The 21351-nt window shown below is 47.1% G+C and overlaps 1 protein-coding gene across 3 annotated transcripts in view; it reads left to right on the top strand.

The window, feature by feature from the left end:
- Positions 1-21351, top strand: part of abca2 (ATP-binding cassette, sub-family A (ABC1), member 2) — a 206323-nt gene that overhangs the window by 132750 nt on the left and 52222 nt on the right. For all 3 annotated transcript variants that reach the window (XR_004896101.1, XM_031300882.2, XM_031300881.2), the window contains 2 exons: positions 2631-2805; positions 2922-3037. Coding sequence is in view for 2 of the 3 variants with exons in the window: in XM_031300882.2 (XP_031156742.1) it covers positions 2631-2805; positions 2922-3037 (291 nt within the window). In the remaining variant the exon portion in view is untranslated. The remainder of the gene's footprint in view (positions 1-2630; positions 2806-2921; positions 3038-21351) is intronic.

Genomic DNA, 21351 nt, shown 5'->3' with positions numbered 1-21351 from the left:
GAACCATGGGCACTTGGGAACAAGGGACTGAACTGCTTGTGAAGGGGGAACCCCTCCGGTGGCCGAACTGGCCATCGAGGACTCCCAGGCGGCCAGCGGCGAAGGCAAGATTTCAGGCGGCCAAGCAGGACGACGAGGACTCTTAGGCGGCCGTCGGCAAAGGCAGAACCCTTCTGGCGGCCGTCGACAAAGGCAGAACCCTTCTGGCGGCCAAACAGGATGGCGAGGGCTGCGCTCCTCTGGAGGCCGAGCAGGTCGGCCAAGGCAGAGCTCCTCAGGAGGCGAACGGGTCAGCTGGGCAGGGGCCAGGCGACGGGTCAGCTGGGCTGGAGTCAGGCGACGGGTCAGCTGGGCTGAGGCCAGGCGACGGGTCAGCTGGGCAGGGGCCAGGCGACGGGTCAGCTGGGCAGGGGCCAGGCGATGGGTCAGCTGGACAGGGGCCAGGCGACGGGTCAGCTGGGCTGGAGCTAGCCAGCCGGGGTTCAGGGAAGCTGCTAGCCTGCCGGGATTCAGAGGGGCTGCTAGCCAGCCAGGATTCAGAGAGCAGCCGGGATTCAGAGGGGCTGCTAGCCAGCCGGGATTCAGAGAGGCTGCTTGCCTGCCAGGATTCAGAGGGGCTGCTAGCCAGCCAGGATTCAGAGAGCAGCCGGGATTCAGAGGGGCTGCTAGCCAGCCGGGATTCAGAGAGCAGCCGGGATTCAGAGGGGCTGCTAGCCAGCCGGGATTCAAAGGGGCTGCTAGCCAGCCGGGATTCAGAGAGGCTGCTAGCCATCCGGGATTCTGGGGGGCTGCTAAACAGCCGGGACTCTGGGGGGCTGCTAAACAGCCGGGACTCTGGGGGGCTGCTAAACAGCCGGGACTCTGGAGGACTGCTAAACAGCCGGGACCCTGGAGGGCTGCTAAACAGCCGGGACTCTGGGGGTCAGACGCATGGTTCAGTTCGGGTACACTGGTCAGCTCGGGGACACTAGAAAGCTCGGAGACACTGGGCAGCTCGGGGACACTGGGCAGTGCTGGGACACTAGTCAACTCGGAGACACTGGGCAGCTCGGGGACACTGGGCAGTGCTGGGACACTGGTCAACTCGGAGACACTGGGCAACTCGTGGACACTAGTCAACTCTGAGACACTGGGCAGCTTGGGGACACTGGGTAGTGCTGGGACACTGGTAAACTCGGGGAGACTAGAAAGCTCGGGGACACTGGGCAGTGCTGGGACACTGGTAAACTCGGGGAGACTAGAAAGCTCGGGGACACTGGGCAGTGCTGGGACACTGGTAAACTCGGGGAGACTAGAAAGCTCGGGGACACTAGAAAGCTCTGGGACACTAGACAGTGCTGGGACACTGGAAAGTTCAGGGACTCTGGGGAGCTCGGGGACACTGGGCAGTGCTGGGACACTGGTCAGTGCGGGGACACTGGGGAGCTCGGGGACACCGGGGAGCTTGGGACAGTGGGGAGAGAGAACTCTGGGGTGAAGAGCGGGGCATGGCAACGGGAGCCATGACGTCTTTCTCCCCGCCTTCGGCCTCTACGTGAGTTCGGCCAAGCGGGTATCCTCAAGGGACTCTTGGTTGAGGGGGTACGCTGAGCAGGTTGCATTGGGGCCGAGAGAAAGGAGTATAGGTGAGCTGCTAGCAGATTTACAGGGCTTCAGACTGGTAGCCATGGTGTAAACAGGCAGGCTGGTGGGTAAGTTTTTGGAAGTGGCTTGTAAAAAATAATCTAGCCACTTCTTAAAAACCTCCAGCTGGGGAACGAAGTGACTCACCCAAGGTCTCTCTGACAACCAGTGCCGCTGTATGGCGAGTCTTTCCAGGATGGAAGAATACTGATCTGGACCCGAGTAAAAAAGACTCTGCACAGCCTGGCTGAACTCCATCACGTTCTCCGTGAAAAGAAGCTTCTCCACTGGGTCCATGATGGTCAGATCGTTCTGTCACGGGTTTCAGGGATTAAAGTACCCAAATGCAGGGAGAGGCAGGCAGGCAGGAGATGGTTTGAGCTCAGGGATTTATTAAATAACGAAAAACGGCAGCACAGAGACTGGAAAAACACTAGGAAAAACTCAGAGGGAAAACTTACAAAAATAAAGCAGGGAGGAATCCAAAACAATGGCACAGGCTACAACACACTGACAGGACAAGAACACAAACAGACACAAAACGATCTGACAACAGACAAAGAAAACACAGGGGCTAAATAAACTAGGTGACGAGAAGACACAAGACAGGTGACACCAGGGTTGGGGAACAGGTGGAGCACATCAGACAATCACACAGGCGGGAAAACACAGAAAGTAAAACTAGACATGACAAGACGGAAAACAGACTATCAAAATAAAACAGGAAACAGAACATAAACAGGGAAATACACAACAGGGAACAGAAATATACACAACAAAATATACACAGACCACGGAATACAATAAACACAACAGGACACATACAGAAATAATAATAACAGGCAACAGAAATGTTCAAAACCACAACAAAAACAACTACAAAATATTACATATTGGACTTTTGAAGGGCGTTATTACAACTTTGGGCTCATTTTGTAGTTGTGATAATCATTACTATTAGTACAATAGTACATTATCTCTCTTCTTCCGCTCCCCTGTATCTCCAGGCTCCAGGGAACAGACGTGGTGATTGCCATCTTCATTATTGTAGCCATGTCCTTTGTGCCAGCCAGCTTTGTGGTTTTCTTGGTTGCAGAGAAATCCACGAAGGCCAAACACCTACAATTTGTCAGCGGCTGTGACCCTGTTATCTACTGGCTAGCTAATTACATATGGGACATGGTGAGGAGGATACACTGTGTGTGACTAATGCTATCGGATAAAGGGCTGGGGATGTAAAGGTGAAATACTGCAATGTTCTGAACATGTTCTTTCCTCTCATCATCATTTCTCTGCAGCTGAACTACCTGGTACCTGCCACATGCTGTGTTATTATTCTGTTTGTGTTTGACCTGCCGGCCTACACCTCCCCAACTAACTTCCCCGCTGTCCTCTCGCTCTTTCTTCTCTACGGGTGAGACATCTGACTCTACACACACACACACACACACACACACACACTTTGATTAAGTGTTCTCACAGCTGATATTACGTAAAGGGTCAGTTCACCAAAATTACAAAAAGCTAAATTAGGTTTTGGTGCTTACAGCATTTTACATTTAACACAGAGTGGACTAACATCAGAGTAAATAGTAGATAATTTGGCTTTTGAGATATGAGCCCTATGAACCACTTTGAATTGGATAAGGCAGTGGCGAGCACATAGAGTAGTGAAATTAACCAGTTTAAGAACGGATCTCCATGTATCTTCTGATAAAGAGAATCCCAGGTCTTTTTCCCATGCTGCCTTGATCTTGTCCATAGGGGTCTGCCTTAGATCCAACATACTGCCATATAAGGCAGAGACAAGCCTCTCTTGAGATGGGTTTAAAGAGAAAACTATATCGACAAGGGTAGTGTCTGCTTAAATAGAAGAAATGGACAGGTTAGATAACACATAATGTCTCTGTTTGCAAATATCTAAAAAAAAAAATCTGACTTTGGAATACTGAAGTTGTTGCTTAGTTATTCAAATGATGCTAAAGTGTTACCCATAAACAGGTCCTTGAAGTGCACAATACCCTTCCTATGTCACTCTTTAAAGACAGGATCTTGCGGTAATGGTTTAAAAAGGTGTTTTGATGCAATAGGGAAGTTATGCAACCCAAAACATTTCCTTAATTGAACCCATATCTTTAAAGACTGTTTAACCACTGGATTTTTTAAAGATTTAATCAAGGGAAGTGGAAGTGGGGATCCAAGTAGTGCAGGTATGGACATATTCTCATCTGTATGTAATTCCATGGCTACCCAGTCGGGGCAATTGGGCTGACTGAAACAAAAAAAATGCAAGGCAAAGCAGCCCAATAATAAAAGTGAAAGTTTGGGAGAGCCAGGCTATATTTCCCATATGAGGAAAGAATTGAGTCAAGCTGGTCAAAGAAGGACCTGGGGATAAACACAGGTAAGGCCTGAAAGAGGTACAAAAATGTAGGTAGAATGGCCATTTCGATTGAGTTTATCTGGCCGACAAGAGACATTGACAGAGGTGGCTATAAAGGCTAATTCTGTTTTGAGTTGTTTGAGATGTGAGAAAAACTCCTTTGACAGTCCAGCTCACTAGATTTAGGTGTCTATCCATGCATAATAAATAAAAATGTTAAGTTGTCATATAGATACAATGAACCAAATGACAGGCTGAAAACGAAGCAACAGGTCAGTGCAGGTTGAAAGTGACTAGTGTAAAATGATGTGCTTAAATACATTACTAAAGTGTTACTGGCAGTGGCACCTTAGTAGATATGATCAATATGTCTTTATTAACAGGTTACAGTCATTTAAAGTAGCTGTGATAAAACCTCTTCTGAAAAAAAACACCCTCGATCCTGAGGTCTTAGCCAACTATAGACCTATATCTAATCTTCCCTTTCTCTCCAAGATCCTTGAGAAGGTAGTCTCTGATCAGTTATGTGATTGTCTACATAGCAATAGTTTATTTGAGGTCAGGATTTAGAATGCATCATAGCACAGAGACGGCACTGGTGAAAATTACTAACGACCTAACTGCTTCAGGCAAAGGACTTGTCTTCGTACTTGTCGTACTAGATCTTAGTGCTGCATTTTACACTATTGATACACTACATACCATCCTGTTACAAGACTGGAACATTTAGTTGGCATTAAAGGAATCGCAGTAAGCTGGTTTAAGTCCTATTTCTCTGATTGATCTCAATTTGTTAATGTTAACGATAAATCCTCCAGGTACGCTAAAGTTAGCCATGGCGTTCCACAAGGCTCAGAGCTTGGACCAATTCTTTTCACCTTATATATGCTTCCTCTAGGCAATATTATTAGGAAACACTCAATTAACTTTCACTGTTATGCGGATGACACGCAATTATACCTATCAATCAAGCCAGACAAAACCAGTCAGTTAGCTAAACTTCAAGCATGCATTAAAGATATAAAATCATGGATGACCTACAATTTTCTGATGTTAAACTCAGACAAAACTGAATTATTGTGCTGGGCCCTAAACACCTCCGAACCTCATTATCCAAAGATATAGCTACTCTGGATGGTATTACCCTGGCCTGGAGTTATTTTTGATCAGGATATATCCTTTAACGCCCACTTAAAACAAACCTCAAGAACGGCATTTTTTTCACCTTCGTAACATTGCCAAAATTAGGCACATCCTGTCTCAAAATGATGCTGAAAAACTAGTCCATGCATTTGTTACTTCCAGGCTGGACTACTGTAATTCCTTACGATCAGGTTGCCCAAATAAGTCCCTTAAGACTCTCCAGCAGATCCAGAATGCTGCAGCGCGTGTTCTGACAAGAACTAAGAAAAGAGATCATATTTCTCCTGTATTAGCTTCTCTGCATTGGCTTCCTGTAAAATCCAGGATTGAATTTAAAATCCTTCTCCTTACCTACAACGCTCTAAATGGTCAAGCACCATCATATATTGAAGAGCTCATAGTACCTTATTGTCTCACTAGAGCACTACGCTCCCAGAATGCAGAGTTACTTGTGGTTCCTAGAGTCTCTAAAAGTAGAATGGGAGCCAGAGCCTTCAGCTATCAGGCTCCTCTCCTGTGGAACCAGCTTCCAGTCTGGGTTCGGGAGGCAGACACCGTCACCACATTTAAGAGTAAACTTAAAACTCTCCTCTTTGAAAAAGCTTATAGTTAGGGAGTGAGGATGATGGCTATCCTTCTCTTCATAGCCATCATATTCACCTACCAACCCTTATAGCGAGAGCCAAGGTGGACCACAAGAGGAGCATAGAGTCCCACCTGTCCAGCAACAACACACGGGAGGTGTGGCAGGGCATACAAGACATCACAAGCTAAAGAGGCTGTGATAAACACAGACCTGAGTGTGCCGCTGGCAGAGGAGCTAAATTGCTTCTTTGCTCGCTTTGAGACATCACAACAGCACCACTCATCTGTCCCAGCCCTGCTTCCACCCTCATCTAGTTCCTGCACTACCCCAGCCCCGCCCCCATCCCCATCTGGTTCCTGCACCACCCCACTCACAGTGAGGGAGCACGATGTCGGACGGGTGCTCCTGGCAGTGAACCCCAGGAAGGCGGCCGACCCAGACGGAGTACCTGGCAAGGTGCTCAGGTCATGCGCACACCAGCTCGCCCTCATCTTCACCAGGATCTTCAACCTCTCCCTGGCCCAGGCATCCCGCCCTGCCTAAAATCAGCCACAATCATCCCAGTGCCAAAGAAGTCTCTGTCCACCAGCCTAAATGATTATCGTCCTGTGGCCCTCACCCCGGTAATCATGAAGTGCTTCGAGAGACTGGTTATTCAACATATCAAGGACTATCTCCCCTCGGACCTCGACCCCTATCAGTTCGCATATCGCGCAAACAGATCCACAGAGGATGCCATCGCCATAGCTCACCACTCTGCGCTGAGCCACCTGGAGCAGCAGCAGAGCTACGTCCGGATGCTCTTTATGGACTACGCCCTGCTATGCCCTGCAGTGCCCTGCTACGTCCAGCTACATCCTGCTATGCCCTGCAGTGCCCTGCTATGCCCTGCTACGTCCTGCTACACCCTGTAACGCCCTGCAGTGCCCTGCTACGCCATAGAATAGATTGTGCCCGCTAATAGTACCATGAATTGCATGTCAATTGCAACCCATATCTGCCTTGATTCATAAAATATATTGAGCTAATTATATTACAATGCAAAGATGCACTTAACATTTAGCGTCTGATTGCAATTATCCTTATCATATTATCTACGGGGACTGACCCACTGGGGCAGTTGACGTGGATATCACTTTAAGACACACAACTATGTAGCCCATGCCTGTGCATAAAAGGCCCAGGTGTGCATGGGTTCACTGATTTTAGCACGGGACTTGTGAGCAGTTGAAAGGAAGACCAGGCCCCTCTCAGGATTTCTGGTATGCCTTTCGTCACTTGTATGAAATATCAGAGAGGGGTACTGTACAGCGTATTGCATAATATGCTCTGCAAAAGCGCCCAGGTACAGCCCACTACCGACACTTACCTAGTCGGCGGGTGTGGTACAATTTCCCATGAACGGGAGTTTCAAAAACCTACTGCGGTCTTCTTCACAATAAAACATCTTTGGTGATATGTCACACAAGTCATTTGGCCAATCACAATCAAGATAACGGCAGCGTCTTCTTTGAAAAGCCCCTGGCTGCAGCTTTCCCGCGGATAAATTCAACTTTTCATGCTACCACTACCAGGCAGAGGCCGTTTATGGAGAAATTCTCTGGCGCTACGTCAATGGACACTGACATTAGTTTTGAGGTAAGTGCTGTTATCTGCCAACAATATAATTGTTTTCTCTAACATTGTTGTTAACATGTTTAACGTTAACGTTATAATGGAAAGCAAGCTTGTCAGCTAGTCGGCTTGTCAGCTAACGTAAGATCAGCGAATTGTGTTGTTAGCCTACAATGTTAGTTCAATGTGAAGGATTTTGGCAAGGCTATCTCCTCCACTGCATTAGTATTGTTATCTGATTTTTAATGTATATCTTGTCGCAAGATATGAGCGAAATGAAAACGAACAAAAGACCCATTGGTGTCTGGTTTAACGTTAATGATAATCGAAACACCTGCTCTGGCGGATCATTTAACGTTGACTAATGCAGTCGAAGTTAGCCTTAATGTTTATGATCATGACAAAGGAGCCCTGGCCCAGCAGATAATATATTGACAATTGTTTTCCATAATGAGCAAGCTTAAAGAGGAGGATTCTATTTATATAGCATAGCTTGACTCAGGGCTGAGGTGCAAATGGAGCTGGGCATGGCTAAAGATTAAGACCGAGGTGAAGGGAGTTCAGCACAGCTTTCTGCTGTCACAGTATTTGTAAAAACATTGACAAAGTGGGGTATTCAAAATGCAGCCTTTGCTCTAAAGAAATAAACTACAGCAATAAGGGCTCTCATGCTCTTTCGGCACACTGCCAAACAGAGGTGCACCGTCAAAAAGTGTACACTGTAATGACTACAGCCAGTGTCCTTCCAGTCCCAAGTCAAAGAGCGCGAGTTGGGTGCCTGTACTACCTACATGTCAGCGGGTTGCTAATGCCAAGGTGTGTATTATAGATTAAATAGGGTTGTAGTTTTCTGTGTCACTAAATCATAACTACTATTTCACTGTTGACAGGTTACTTGACATTTGCCAGTAGGCTATTGTCAGGCTACATAGAAGGCATAGAAGCTACATTACCAGGACAATTTGTATGTACTGTACATGGTGTGTTTAGTCAATTGAACTAGAGTTGAACTAGCCTCAATAACCCAGTCACAGGGTTATAATAAAAGGCAGGCTATTTGCAAAAGTTTGACTTATGAAAATCTACTGTTTTCTTTGTCTAGGCGATGGTTCTCGCTACTCTTGCCGAACAGTCACTTCCTTTTACATTTGCACCAGTGATGGTGAAGCTGGCCTAAACGCTGGCTACAGACAAAGTAGCTCTGAGTCTGTCACGCACAGCAGCAGCTTACAAAATGGTGCATGGATTGGGATTTACATTTTCAGAGAGGATCTTCAGCAATACACGGAATTATCCATTTTCCATCAACCTCGACAAGAGTACTACCAATGGTGGTAAAAAATTGCTTTCCATCCTGATTAGCTACTTCAACCCAGACAAGAAGACGGTTGATGTGGAACACCTTGACTCTTGATTGACGGTGATAGTTGCCACCATATCCACAATGCTGCAAAGGTTTTTGCAGCTCCTTTCAGCAATCATCTTGAACGGCTGTTTGGTGACCTACATGCAGATCATCAATGGGCCACAGATCAGGTTAATTAATAATATTCAGTTTCCATTATAGAGATACTGTTTAGTTCAGAATGATTAATGCTACTGACTGCAACACTAAACACTAAACCTTTTATCTTTACAATATACTTACCTGCTGCTATATTTACCTGTTGGGAGACTGTATTTTCTATATGTAATCTAGATTCTAAAATTGTTTTTTATACTTAACTGACATATTTAGGCTACCTGAGCTCTTTGAGGAAAAAAAACTGATTTGATGTATCTCTCTCTTTCTCAGCTGGCGTACTTCAGAGAGATATGAGTTCATGAGCATTCCTGGTTCAGCTCCCAAAAGGTTCGTTCAGCATCGCTGGCTATCGGCTTATGATGTTGCCATTAGCACCCAGAGGCTGCTTCCTGCCTACAAGGTTCTTTACTACGGCTTTATGGACAGGGAAGACAAGGCCCTCTACAAGGACCCCCTGAGGCAGCTTTTTGCCAATTACAAAGTGAGCAAAAAGGCACAGACACAGATTTGGTGCTTTCATGAGGACCTCAGCAAAAAAGGTAACTCATCACAGTTATTTCTCCTTGGATCTGTGATTGCCTACCTGCACTATGGTAACCAAATGAGTGTTAGCTTTTATACAGCGCTTTTTTAATAGAGCCTTTGATTTTTCAAGGAATGACGCAGTTGGGAAAAGAAGAAGAGGGTGGTTAGGAAGGTGTGGCATGAAGCCACCATAACGGAGCTGCACCTCAGTTTTTATACAGGAGTGCTACCGATCCTTGAAGAATATGTCATGGTGTTCCAGGTGAGTTGAACATTGAGTCCTCTGCTTATGGCTGCCATTTCTACTCAGGTGAATGCTACATTTCTCACGGTGCTCCCGTCTCACGTACGCTACTTTGCTGAACCACCAAAAACTTACTCAACTCTGCTTTATTGTTTAATTTAGTGGCCAAGTGCCTGGATTGCATTTAAACTACACTAGTTATACTCAAGCACTTATAGTTTTCTTCTCTTACAGCGACTGCCTCGCTGATCTCACACTTGTTAAAACGCTGTTAGCTACTTTAGCTTAGCCATTAGCAATGGCTAATTCCAATCCCTCTCTTGCTCTCTCTTGCTCTGTGTGTCAGATGTTTAGCTATTCCTCTGCCTCCTTTAGTGATAAAGATATATGTAATAAATGTAGTATATTCACTGCTCTGGAGGCGAGGCTTAGTGAGTTTGAGGCATGGCTCCGCACCATGGAATCAAAATCATATACTTCTGTAGCTAGCCAGCGCTCCGTAGCTGGTGCGGACCAACATACTGTAGCTTCTGCAACACAGATGTCTTCTTACTTGATAGTTTTATTACTTAAGGTGCAAAACAGTGACTAACGTTTCGATGTAGAGTTACATCTTCATCAGAGTCCTTGGAGAGAATGGGCAATGAAGCCCTTAATAAGAATCATCAACAGGTGCGTAAGGGGGGCGTGTTAGCTGCCTGAAGATACACCCATCTCAACCAAGGTGTTACACTCAATCACATTACACTCAGTCATTAAAGGGCAAATACCCACACACAGTGGTAACAACAGTGGTTGATAGGTAACAATAGGTGCTTTCCGACCAGATAGTACTTGTACTTTTTAGAGGAAAAGTACACTTCTAAGCAGTTCTAAGAACTACTCTCCTCCAAAATCTTTTTTTCCGTTTGCATTCCCACTGGCCAAGTGGCCATAGGGACTGGTAGGAGGGGTAAGGGAGTGATGCAAGCACGGCAATGGTCTTTATAGCATCGTCACTAGACCTTAGCGCCACATACAACAACAACAAAGCAGCATGGAGGACATGGACGCATCAGTCCACTTTTCCGAGTTCCGCATTCCGTCCATTCGCGTAGTAATTCACGTAATGTTTTGCTCAACACCGACGGGGCTTTATTATACTAAGACCCCGCCTCTGCCTGCTGCGCTGTGGACGTGTTTGTGTGTGTGTGTGTGTGACGGCCGGCGAGCCGCAGGACACGCTTGTGGAGTTTAATTCCAAAAAGACAGTTAACCACAGGTTCCCGTTAATCTTATGATGGACATGTGTTGTGATATTTAAACAGACTTAAACAAAACGAAATAAAAGCCTCTTATTTACGAGAGCGGTCTGAGAGACCTCCAGCTTACAGCGAGGTGTCTGAGCAAGACTGGCCGAACGACGAGCTAGAGGCTGGGGCAGGCGCTTGCTGGCTGTCGCCTCACTTCATGGAGGTTCTCAACTCCGAAAACTTTGAAGCAAATTGTCAATTCGCCATCAATTTTCGCAAGACTGCCTATATTCGAAATCTAAACAGTTAATTTCTCGCCTAAAACGTTGTCAGAAGTGAATTTAATGATGAATAAGATGGTGAAAATTGTTAAAAATGTCCCGTTGTTGGTTGTTGCTCTGTCTGCAAGTTCCGAGTTGGCAGTGGGCGTGACTTATAAGTTCGACCAATCAAGTACACCTAGGAAAAGGGAAAAGGGAAAAGACCCTGCTCTGAAGTAGGAGCTAAAAAAGTACGCTACTGAGGCCAGAGGAACTTAAAAATCCCCAATTTTTTCCTGTCGGAACACGACGAAAAAATTGTTCTAGGAACGTTTAGTTCTAAGAACTGCAAAAATCCCTCCGGTTGGAAAGCCCCTAATGTTGATACGTAACAAATATAAAATGTTCACAATACAATGTAAATAAAAGTATATTCATCTTAAATACTATACTTTAACATATTTTGACTTTAGAGAAAGCAAGTTAAATTAAATTCTTTATTTAAACCTAGAGGTTCCAAAGTGCCGAGTGTATGTATCCAGAACGCTTCCCTGCATAGAAGTTTATTAATGATATCACCACCCCTGGATGAAAAACCTCAGTGATGCAGGGGAGCCATGATTGGCCTGCTTATAATGCCTCGCCATGGCATATGTTAAACTCTGGGTACGAATAGCTGTCTTATGTTCAGATATTTTTAGTTTGAGTTGACGTTTTGTTTGGCCGATATAAGCCAGTCCACAGGGACACTTTAGAAGGTACACTACATGTATGTACTGTTACAATTAATAAATGAAGAGATGGAGTATTTCTTGCCAGTGCGAGGATGTGAAAATTCCTTCGTATTGGTCGAGTTAGAGCATTGCTGTCATGGTTTCGGTGTTTTGCTTTGTATTTTGTTCCATTTCTATTACCTGTATTATTGATTTATGTATGTTTCTTGTGTTTGTATATTTATTCTGTATATTTCTGTTCCCTGTTGTGTTGGTGTATCCCGTTTTGTGTATTGTGGTCGGTGTATATTTTGTTGTGTATTTCCCTGTTTATGTTCTGTTTCCTGTTTTATTTTGATAGTCTGTTTTCTGTCTTGTCATGTCTAGTTTTACTTTCTGTGTTTTCCCGCCTTTGTTGATTGTCCTGCCCCGCCCCGATGTGTTTCACCTGCTGTATCACCTGTCCCTCATTTGTTCATTACCTCATGTATTTAACCTCTGTGTTCCCTTTGTCTCTTGTTAGATCGTTTTGTATCCCTTTGTGTCTGTTTGTGTCCGTGCCCTGCCACCCTGCGTGTGTTCATGTCCTTCCCTGTGTTCTTTTGCGAGTTTTTCCGTGTTATTCTGTTCCGGTAGTTTTTCCAGCCTCTGTGCTGTGTTTTTTGGTTGCAATAAATCCTCTACGCCAACTTTCTCCTGCTTGCCTGCCTCTCCCTGCGTTTGGGTCCACTATTCCTCACTCCTCGCAACAGAACGATCTAACCACCATGGACCCAGCAGTGTGGAAATTGGAGCCTTTTTTTTCACCCCACTGATGGTGTGCTTTTGCTGGGATTTTTTTGGGGTATAATTGAGAAGAATCCAGCTCTGGCCAAAGCCATCATGGAGGCTCGCTGGCAGGCCACTGCAAGAGAGTGTGGCCTTCCGTACCTCTTGCTGCCCAGCGTTCCCAAGCTGACGTGCAACCCTTCTGTTCCCGAGCTGACGTGCAACCCTTCTGTTCCCGAACTGGCGTGCAACCCTTCTGTTCCCGGGCTGGCGTGCAGCTCTCCTGTTCCCGGGCTGGCGTGCAGCTCTCCTGACCCCGGGCCGGCGTGCAGCTCTCCTGACTCCGGGCCGGCGTGCAGCTCTCCTGACCCTGGGCTAGCTAGCAACCTCCCTAAATCCAGGCTAGCTAGCAACCCCCCTGAAACAAGGCTAGCTAGCAGTCTCCCTGATCCCCGGCTGGCTAGTAGCCTCCCGGATTCCCCACTAGCTAGCAGCTCCCCTGAATCTAGGCTAGCTAGCAGCCTCTCAGAGTCCCAGCTAGCTAGCAACCTCCCTGAATCCGGGCTAGCTAGCAACCTCCCTGAGCCCCGGCTAGCTAGCAACCCCCCTAAATCCAGGCTAGCTAGCAAACCCCCTGAATCCAGGCTAGTTAGCAACCCCCTTGAATCCGGGCTAGCTAGCAACCTCCCTGAGCCCCGGCTAGCTAGCAACCTCCCTAAATCCAGGCTAGCTAGCAAACCCCCTGAATCCAGGCTAGCTAGCAACGTTCTTGAGCCCCGGCTAGCTAGTAGCCTTCCTTTGCCCAGGCTAGCTAGCAGGCCCCCTGAATCCAGGCTAGCTAGCAACCCCCCTGATTCCCCGCTAGCTAGCATCTCCCCTGAATCCAGGCTAGCTAGCAGCCTCCTTGAGCCCCAGCTAGCTAGCAGCCCTCCTGAATTCAAGCTAGCTAGCAGCCTTCCTGAGCCCAGGCTAGTTAGCAACCTCCCGGAGTCCAAGGTAGCTAGCACTCTCCCAGATCCCAGGCTAGTTAGCAGCCCCCCTGAATCTAGGCTGGCTAGCAGCCTCTCAGAGCCCCAGCTAGCTAGCAACCTCCCCGAATCCAGGCCACCTAGAAACCCCCCTGACTCCAGGCTTGCTAGCAGCCTTCCTAGTGTCCCTGAGCTCCCTAGTGTCCCCAAGCTGCCCAGTGTCCCAGCACTGCCCAGCTTCCCCGAGCTTCCTAGTGTCCCCGAGCTTCCTAGTATCCCCGAGCTCCCTAGGGTCCCCAAGCTGCCCAGTGTCCCAGCACTGCCCAGCTTCCCCGAGCTTCCTAGTGTCCCCGTGCTTCCTAGTGTCCCCGAGCTCCCTAGTGTCCCAGCACTGCCCAGCTTCCCCGAGCTTCCTAGTGTCCCCGAGCTTCCTAGTGTCCCCGAGCTTTTCCTAGAGTTTCGGCTGACTAGTAGCTCTCCTGATCCCCAGCTGACTAGCAGCTTTCCTGATCCCCGGCTGGCTAGCAGCCCCCCTGAATCCAAGCTAGCTAGCAACCCCCCTGAGCCTAGGTTAGCTAACAGCCTCCCTAGTCCCCGGCTGGCTAGCCACCCCCCTGAATCCTGGCTGGTGTCCAGCCCCTCTGAACTGGCTATAGCCGCCCCTGAGACCGCCCCTGAGACCGCCCCTGAGACTTTGCCGGTCTCCGGCGTCCCTGGAACGGCCCCTGGGACCGCCCTTGAGACTTTGCCGGTCTCCGGTGCCCCTGAGACCGCCCCTGAGACTTTGCCGGTCCCCGGCACCCCTGTGACCACCCCTGAGACCGCCCTCGAGACCACCCCAAGGACTTTGCCTTTGTTCTGCCCCCCTGAGACTTTGCCTGTGGCGGTCAGGCCAACTCCTGCCCCTTGTGTCCTGTCGGCGGTCAGGCCGACTCCTGCCCCTTGTGTCCTGTCGGCGGTCAGGCCGACTCCTGCCCCTCGTACCCTGTCGGCGGTCAGGCCGACTCCTGCCCCTCGTACCCTGTCGGCGGTCAGGCCGACTCCTGCCCCTCGTGCCTTGTCGGCGGTCAGGCCCACTTCTGCCCCTCGTGCCCTGTCAGCGGTCAGGCCCACTTCTGCCCCTCATGCCCTGTCGGCGGCCAGGCCCACTTCTGCCCCTCGTGCCCTGTCGGCGGTCAGTCCTGTTGGCACCCCAGTCAACCTCTGCCCCGGTTGCCTGGCCACCTGACTCCAGGCCACCTGACTCCAGCCCAGCTGACTCGTCGCCTGACCCCAGCCCAGCTGACTCGTCGCCTGACCCCAGCCCAGCTGACCCGTCGCCAGGCCCCGGCCCAGTTGACCCGTCGCCTGGTCCCGGCCCAGCTGCCCATTCACCTGCGCAGCCTCCCAAGGGGCTCCGCCTTGGCTGACCTGCTCGGCCCCCGGAGGGGCGCTGCCCTCGACGTCCTGCCTGGCCGCCAGAGTGCCCTCGACGTCCAGTACGGCCACCAGAGAGATTCTGCCTTCGTCGCCGGTGGCCAGAAGGTTTCTGCCTTCGTCGCCGGCCACCTGAGGGCTTCTGCCTTCGTCGCCGGTGGCCAGAAGGTTTCTGCCTTCGTCGCCGGTGGCCAGAAGGTTTCTGCCTTCATCGCCGGCCACCTGAGGGCTTCTGCCTTCGTCGCTGGTGGCCAGAAGGTTTCTGCCTTCGTCGCCGGCCACCTGAGGGCTTCTGCCTTCGTCGCCGGTGGCCAGAAGGTTTCTGCCTTCGTCGCCGGCCACCTGAGGGCTTCTGCCTTCGTCGCCGGTGGCCAGAAGGTTTCTGCCTTCGTCGCAGGCCGCCTGAAGGTTTCTGCCTTCGTTGCTGCTCTCAGTCCCCTGTTGCCGAGGCCTCTCAGTCCCCTGTTGCCGAGGCCTCTCAGTCCCCTGTTGCCGAGGCCTCTCTGTCCCCTGTTGCCGAGGCCTCTCTGTCCCCTGTTGCCGAGGCCTCTCTGTCCCCTGTTGCCGAGGCCTCTCAGTTCTCTGTCCCAGGGCCCCCCTCTGTTTCCCCCGAGTGGCCCCGCTCTGTTTCCCCCGAGTGGCCCCGCTCTGTTTCCGCGGAGCGGCCCCGCTCTGTTTCCCCCGAGCGGCCCCTCTGCTTCCCCGAGTGGTCCCTCCGGCCCTGTTTCCTCCCTGTGCCCCAGTGACTCTCTGTTCCCCGGGCCCCAGGGCGCTTCCCTGTGCCCCAGTGACTCTCTGTTCCCCGGGCCCCAGGGCGCTGTTCCCTGTGCCCCAGTGACTCTCCTTTCCCTGTGCCCCAGTGACTTTCTGTTCCCTGGTCCCCAGTGGCTTTCTGCCTCCCCCGGACTCTCTTTCGCCCTCCCTGGGTTGTTTTCAGTTTATTTTTTGGACGTCTGGGATCCGTCCCTTGAAGAGGGAGTACTGTCATGGTTTCTGTGTTTTGCTTTGTATTTTGTTCCATTTCTATTACCTCTATTATTGATTTTTGTATGTTTCTTGTGTTTGTATATTTGTTCTGTATATTTCTGTTCCCTGTTGTGTTGGTGTATCCCGTTTTGTGTATTGTGGTCGGTATATATTTTGTTGTGTATTTCCCTGTTTATGTTCTGTTTCCTGTTTTATTTTGATAGTCTGTTTTCTGTCTTGTCATGTCTAGTTTTACTTTCTGTGTTTTCCCGCCTTTGTTGATTGTCCTGCCCCGCCCTGATGTGTTTCACCTGCTGTATCACCTGTCCCTCATTTGTTCATTACCTCATGTATTTAACCTCTGTGTTCCCTTTGTCTCTTGTTAGATCGTTTTGTATCCCTTTGTGTCTGTTTGTGTACGTGCCCTGCCACCCTGCGTGTGTTCATGTCCTTCCCTGCGTTTTTTTGAGTTTTTCCGTGTTATTCTGTTCCGGTAGTTTTTACAGCCTCTGTGCTGTGTTTTTTGGTTGCAATAAGTCCTCTACGCCAACTTTCTCCTGCCTGCCTGCCTCTCCCTGCGTTTGGGTCCACTATTCCTCACTCCTCGCAACAATTGTGCACAGTTACCACATTTATAGAAACCCAAGGGTGGGTTGGGGAGCCAAGTGGTCAGAGGTGGGTTAGACATATCTGAATGGACCAATCGGTCACGAATGTATAATATAAACCTAGGCGGATTGGCGCGTATGTTTTTGAGTGTCTGGTCACTCTTCAGAACATGCCAATGCTTGCGAATAACATTTTTCATTCTTCCTGCTTCTGGAGTGTAGCCGGTCGAAAAAAATACTCTAGGTGTTGTGTGTGACTTAAGTTTTTTCTTCAACAGTGAGGCGCGATCTGTACTAAGAGCCCTGTCCCATGCTTTTGCAATACCAGATTTGTCATATCCTCGTTGTTCAAAGCGGTGCACTAAATGGGCTGCTTTTGACATAAAATCACTTGTGGTGCTACAATTTCTTCTGACTCGCAAAAACTGGCTGTGTATGTTGCGGACTAGATGAGACGAGTGATTGCTGTCGGCTCTTAACAGGGTATTCCTACTAAGGGGTTTGCGATAGATGGTGGATTGTAAAATATTATTTATGTCCTTAGAAACAGTAAGATCTAAGAAATCAATGGACTGATTATTACATTCCATAGTAAAGGACAAATAATCTGTGGAAGAATTTACATAAGTCAAAAAATGATTTAGCTCATTAAGTGTACCCTTCCATATTAAAAGAACATTGTCTATATATCTGCGCCACAGTGATATTTTGGAATGAAAGGGGTTATTTTCATATTATTTTCATAGACATATTGTCTATGTATTTTTCTTCCCATAAGCCCATCACCAAACAGGCATAAGAGGGTGCAAAAGCACTCCCCATAGCAGTCCCTTGAAGTTGTAAATACAATTTGCCAGAATATTTAAAGAGATTATTAGAATGATCTCGACTATATTTACAAGAAATTCTGATGGAGGCAGAACATCAGTAGGACGTTTAGCGAGGTAATGCGACATGGCTTGTAGGCCTATGTGGTGGGGTATGCATGTATAAAGACTTTGCACATCCAAAGACACAAGAATATCATTGCTTTCACAATTCCAATCATTAATCAAATTCAAAACATCAGTTGTATCCCCAAGGTATGATGGTAAGCTGTGAACGTGTTTTCTTAAAAAGAAATCAACAAATTGTGAGAGAGGCTCAGTGAGGCTCCCTATACCAGATACAATAGGGCACAAAGGAGGGTCATCAAGTCGTTTATGAATTTTGGGTAGACCATAGAATACTGGTCACTCAATAGAAAAGCCTTTTCTTTATCAGTTATCCAGCCTTTTTTGTGAGATGTATCAATAAATTCATCAATCATATTTTTTGTGCTGGAGGTAGAATTACACAGGGGAGGCTGATATTGTTTTTCATCGAAATTGAAGATTTAATAGTATTTCCGCAGAATCCTTTTATTATCAGACCATTCTCTAATAACTTTTGAATTCTTACTACCCGACTATACGAAATTAAATAAAAGCTTCTACACTAGATGCCTATCTGACAGTGCTATAGCTAAATTTAAGGAAGATATTCCAACAGCATTTAATTCAATGCCGTTCCTTAATATAACAGAGGACTCTTATGTTAATTTTAGTCCCTCCCAAATTGATAATTTTGTGGACGGTGCTATGGCCTCGCTACGGACTACTTTAGACTCTGTTGCTCCTCTCAAAAAGATGATGAAGCAAAGGAAACTAGCACCTTGGTATAACTCGCAAACTCGCAAATTAAAACAAACCTCGCGAAAACTTGAAAGTAAATGGTGTTCCACCAAACTGGAAGAATCTCGTTTAGATTGGCAAGACAGTCTGAAAACCTATAGGAAGGCCCTCAGAAATGCCAGATCAGACTATTACTCATCACTAATAGAAGAAAATAAGAACAACCCAAGGTTTCTTTTCAGCACTGTAGCCAGGCTGACTGAGAGTCACCGCTCTATTGAGCCATCTATTCCTATAGCTCTGAGTAGTGACGACTTGAGCTACTTGACGTGAGCTTCTTTAATAATAAAATTATATCTAAGTCATCTATCGGTCTCTTAGACCCCATCCCAACGAGGCTACTTAAAGAAGCGTTACCCGTGGTTAACACTTCATTACCAGATGTGATCAATATGTCTTTATTAACAGGTTATGTACCGCAGTCATTTAAAGTAGCTGTGATAAAACCTCTTCTGAAAAAAATTATCCGAAAATCGATCATGAGGTCTTAGCCAACTATAGACCTATATCTAATTTCCCCTTTCTCTCCAAGATCCTTGAGAAGGTAGTCGCTAATTAGTTATGTGACTTTCTACATAGCAATTGAATGCATCATAGCACAGAGACGGCACTGGTGAAAATTACTAATGACCTTCTAACTGCTTCAGACAAAGGACTTGTCTCCGTATTTGTCTTACTAGATCTTAGTGCTGCATTCAACACTATTGACCATACCATCCTGTTACAGAGATTGGAACACTTAGTTGGCATTAAAGGAATCGCACTAAGCTGGTTTAAGTCCTATTTATCTGATCGATCTCAATTTGTTAATGTTAACGAAGATTCCTCCAGGCACGCTAAAGTTAGCCATGGTGTTCCACGAGGCTCAGTGCTTGGACCAATTCTATTCACCTTATATATGCTTCCTCTAGGCAATATTATTAGGAAACACTCAATTAACTTTCATTGTTACGCGGATGACACCCAATTATACCTATCAATTAAGCCAGACGAAACCAGTCAGTTAGCCAAACTTCAAGCATGCATCAAAGATATAAAATCATGGATGACCTACAATTTTCTTATGTTAAACTCACACAAAACTGAAACCTAAGCACCTCCAAACCTCATTATCCAAAAATATAGCTACTCTGGATGGTATTCCCCTGGCCTCCAGCACTATTGTCAGAAATTTAGGAGTTATTTTTGATCAGGATATATCCTTTAATGCCCACTTAAAACAAACCTCAAGAACAGCCTTTTTTCACCTTCGAAACATTGCCAAAATTAGGAACATCCTGTCTCAAAACGATGCTGAAAAACTAGTTCATGCATTTGTTACTTCCAGGCTGGACTATTGTAATTCCTTATTATCAGGATGCTCAAATAAAACCCTTAAGACTCTCCAGGTGATCCAGAATGCTGCAGCGCGTGTTCTGACAAGAACTAAGAAAAGAGATCATATTAGCTTCTCTGCATTGGCTTCCTGTAAAATCCAGGATTGAATTTAAAATCCTTCTACTGACCTAGCTCTAAATGGTCAAGCACCATCATATCTTGAAGAGCTCATAGTACCTTATTGTCCCACTAGAGCACTGCGCTCCCATAATGCAGAGTTACTTGTGGTTCCTAGAGTCTCTAAAAGTAGAATGGGAGCCAGAGCCTTCAGCTATCAGGCTCCTCTCCTGCTCCCAGTCTGGGTTCGGGGGGCAGGCACCGTCACCACATTTAAGAGTAAACTTAAAACTCTCCTCTTCGATAAAGCTTATAGTTAGGGAATGAGGAGTTGCAGCGTCCGCCTAGCCCGGCCCACCTGCTTCTCGTCATAGTTGTCAGATTTATTTACCATATAATCAATAATATAATCAAAGTAGAGGGAGGCAGGCCAGTACAGCCCGATCCGGTTGGGGAGAGTTCTAGCCTGACCAGGCTCCTCTACTTAACCTGTCTCTCTTAATTATGCTGTTATAGTTTTAGACTGCCGATGGACTTCCTTTGACACACTGAGGTTCTCTCTCCTCTCTCTTTCCATTTGTGTGCATCCCAGAAATGCTTGTTACTAACCTAGCTCTGGGGAGCTTATTCCCCGGAGTCCTTATGTTTTTTTTTTTCCGCCCAGCATATTTCCTTGGATTAGGGTGGCACCAAAATCATGGTTGCAGCTGTTGCCGTGGTCCTGCTGCACGCCCTGCTATGCTCTGTTACACCCTGCTACGCTCTGCGGTGCCCTGCAGTGTCCTGCTACGTCCTGCTATGCTCTGCTGTGCCCTGCTACGTCCTGTAACGCCCTGCAGTGCCCTGCTCTGCCATGAACTACTACAACTACTATTTCTAGTCACTGTTCCATTAACTTTCATTGTGACTGTTATTGCCACTATTCATCACACCCCCAACCGGCACCTTCAGACACCACCTACCAAGAGATGGGTCTGTCCAAGGTTTCTTCCTAAAAGGGAATTTTTCCTCGCCACTGTCGCACTAAATGCTTGCTCTTGGAGGAATTACTAGAATTGTTGGGTCCTTGTATATTATAGTATGGTCTAGACCTACTCTATCTGTAAAGTGTCTTGAGATAACTCTTGTTATGATTTGATACTATAAATAAAATTTAATTGAATTGAATTGAATCAGGTTTTTCAAAATAAGAAAAAATATCACAAATTATGAGAATTAGATTATGATGATAAAAATGTTACAGGATTCTGTGGTGCCTGGGTCTAGAAAATAAATTATAGTGATCCCATGTCTAATAATTACTGACAACATTTTCTTTGACCACAGGGTATTCTGCTTTTTCATAGTGAGGTGATCTAAGTGAATCCTTGTATTTAACTTTCGGGAGTCCTGAGTTAAAATTGGTATGCATTTCTTGTGTGCGTTTTTGTACATTGAACCACCATTTTCAATGTATGTTAATGTTGTTTTCTTTATAGGGCAGTCAGACACTTGTTTATAAACTGCATGACAATCAGCTTCAAGTCTTTGCCAACTTCCTTGCCTTCTTTGTCAAATCTGAACACCTGAACCCAATGCCCAAAACTCTGGCTACCATGGAATTGGACAACAGACTGCTGCCTGTGAGGGAG

This window comes from Sander lucioperca, chromosome 2 (assembly GCF_008315115.2).
Source record: "Sander lucioperca isolate FBNREF2018 chromosome 2, SLUC_FBN_1.2, whole genome shotgun sequence".
In the NCBI taxonomy this organism is placed as follows: domain Eukaryota; kingdom Metazoa; phylum Chordata; class Actinopteri; order Perciformes; family Percidae; genus Sander; species Sander lucioperca.
Note: the sequence above shows the minus strand (reverse complement) of the source record. Positions and strands in the feature narration are given on the sequence as shown.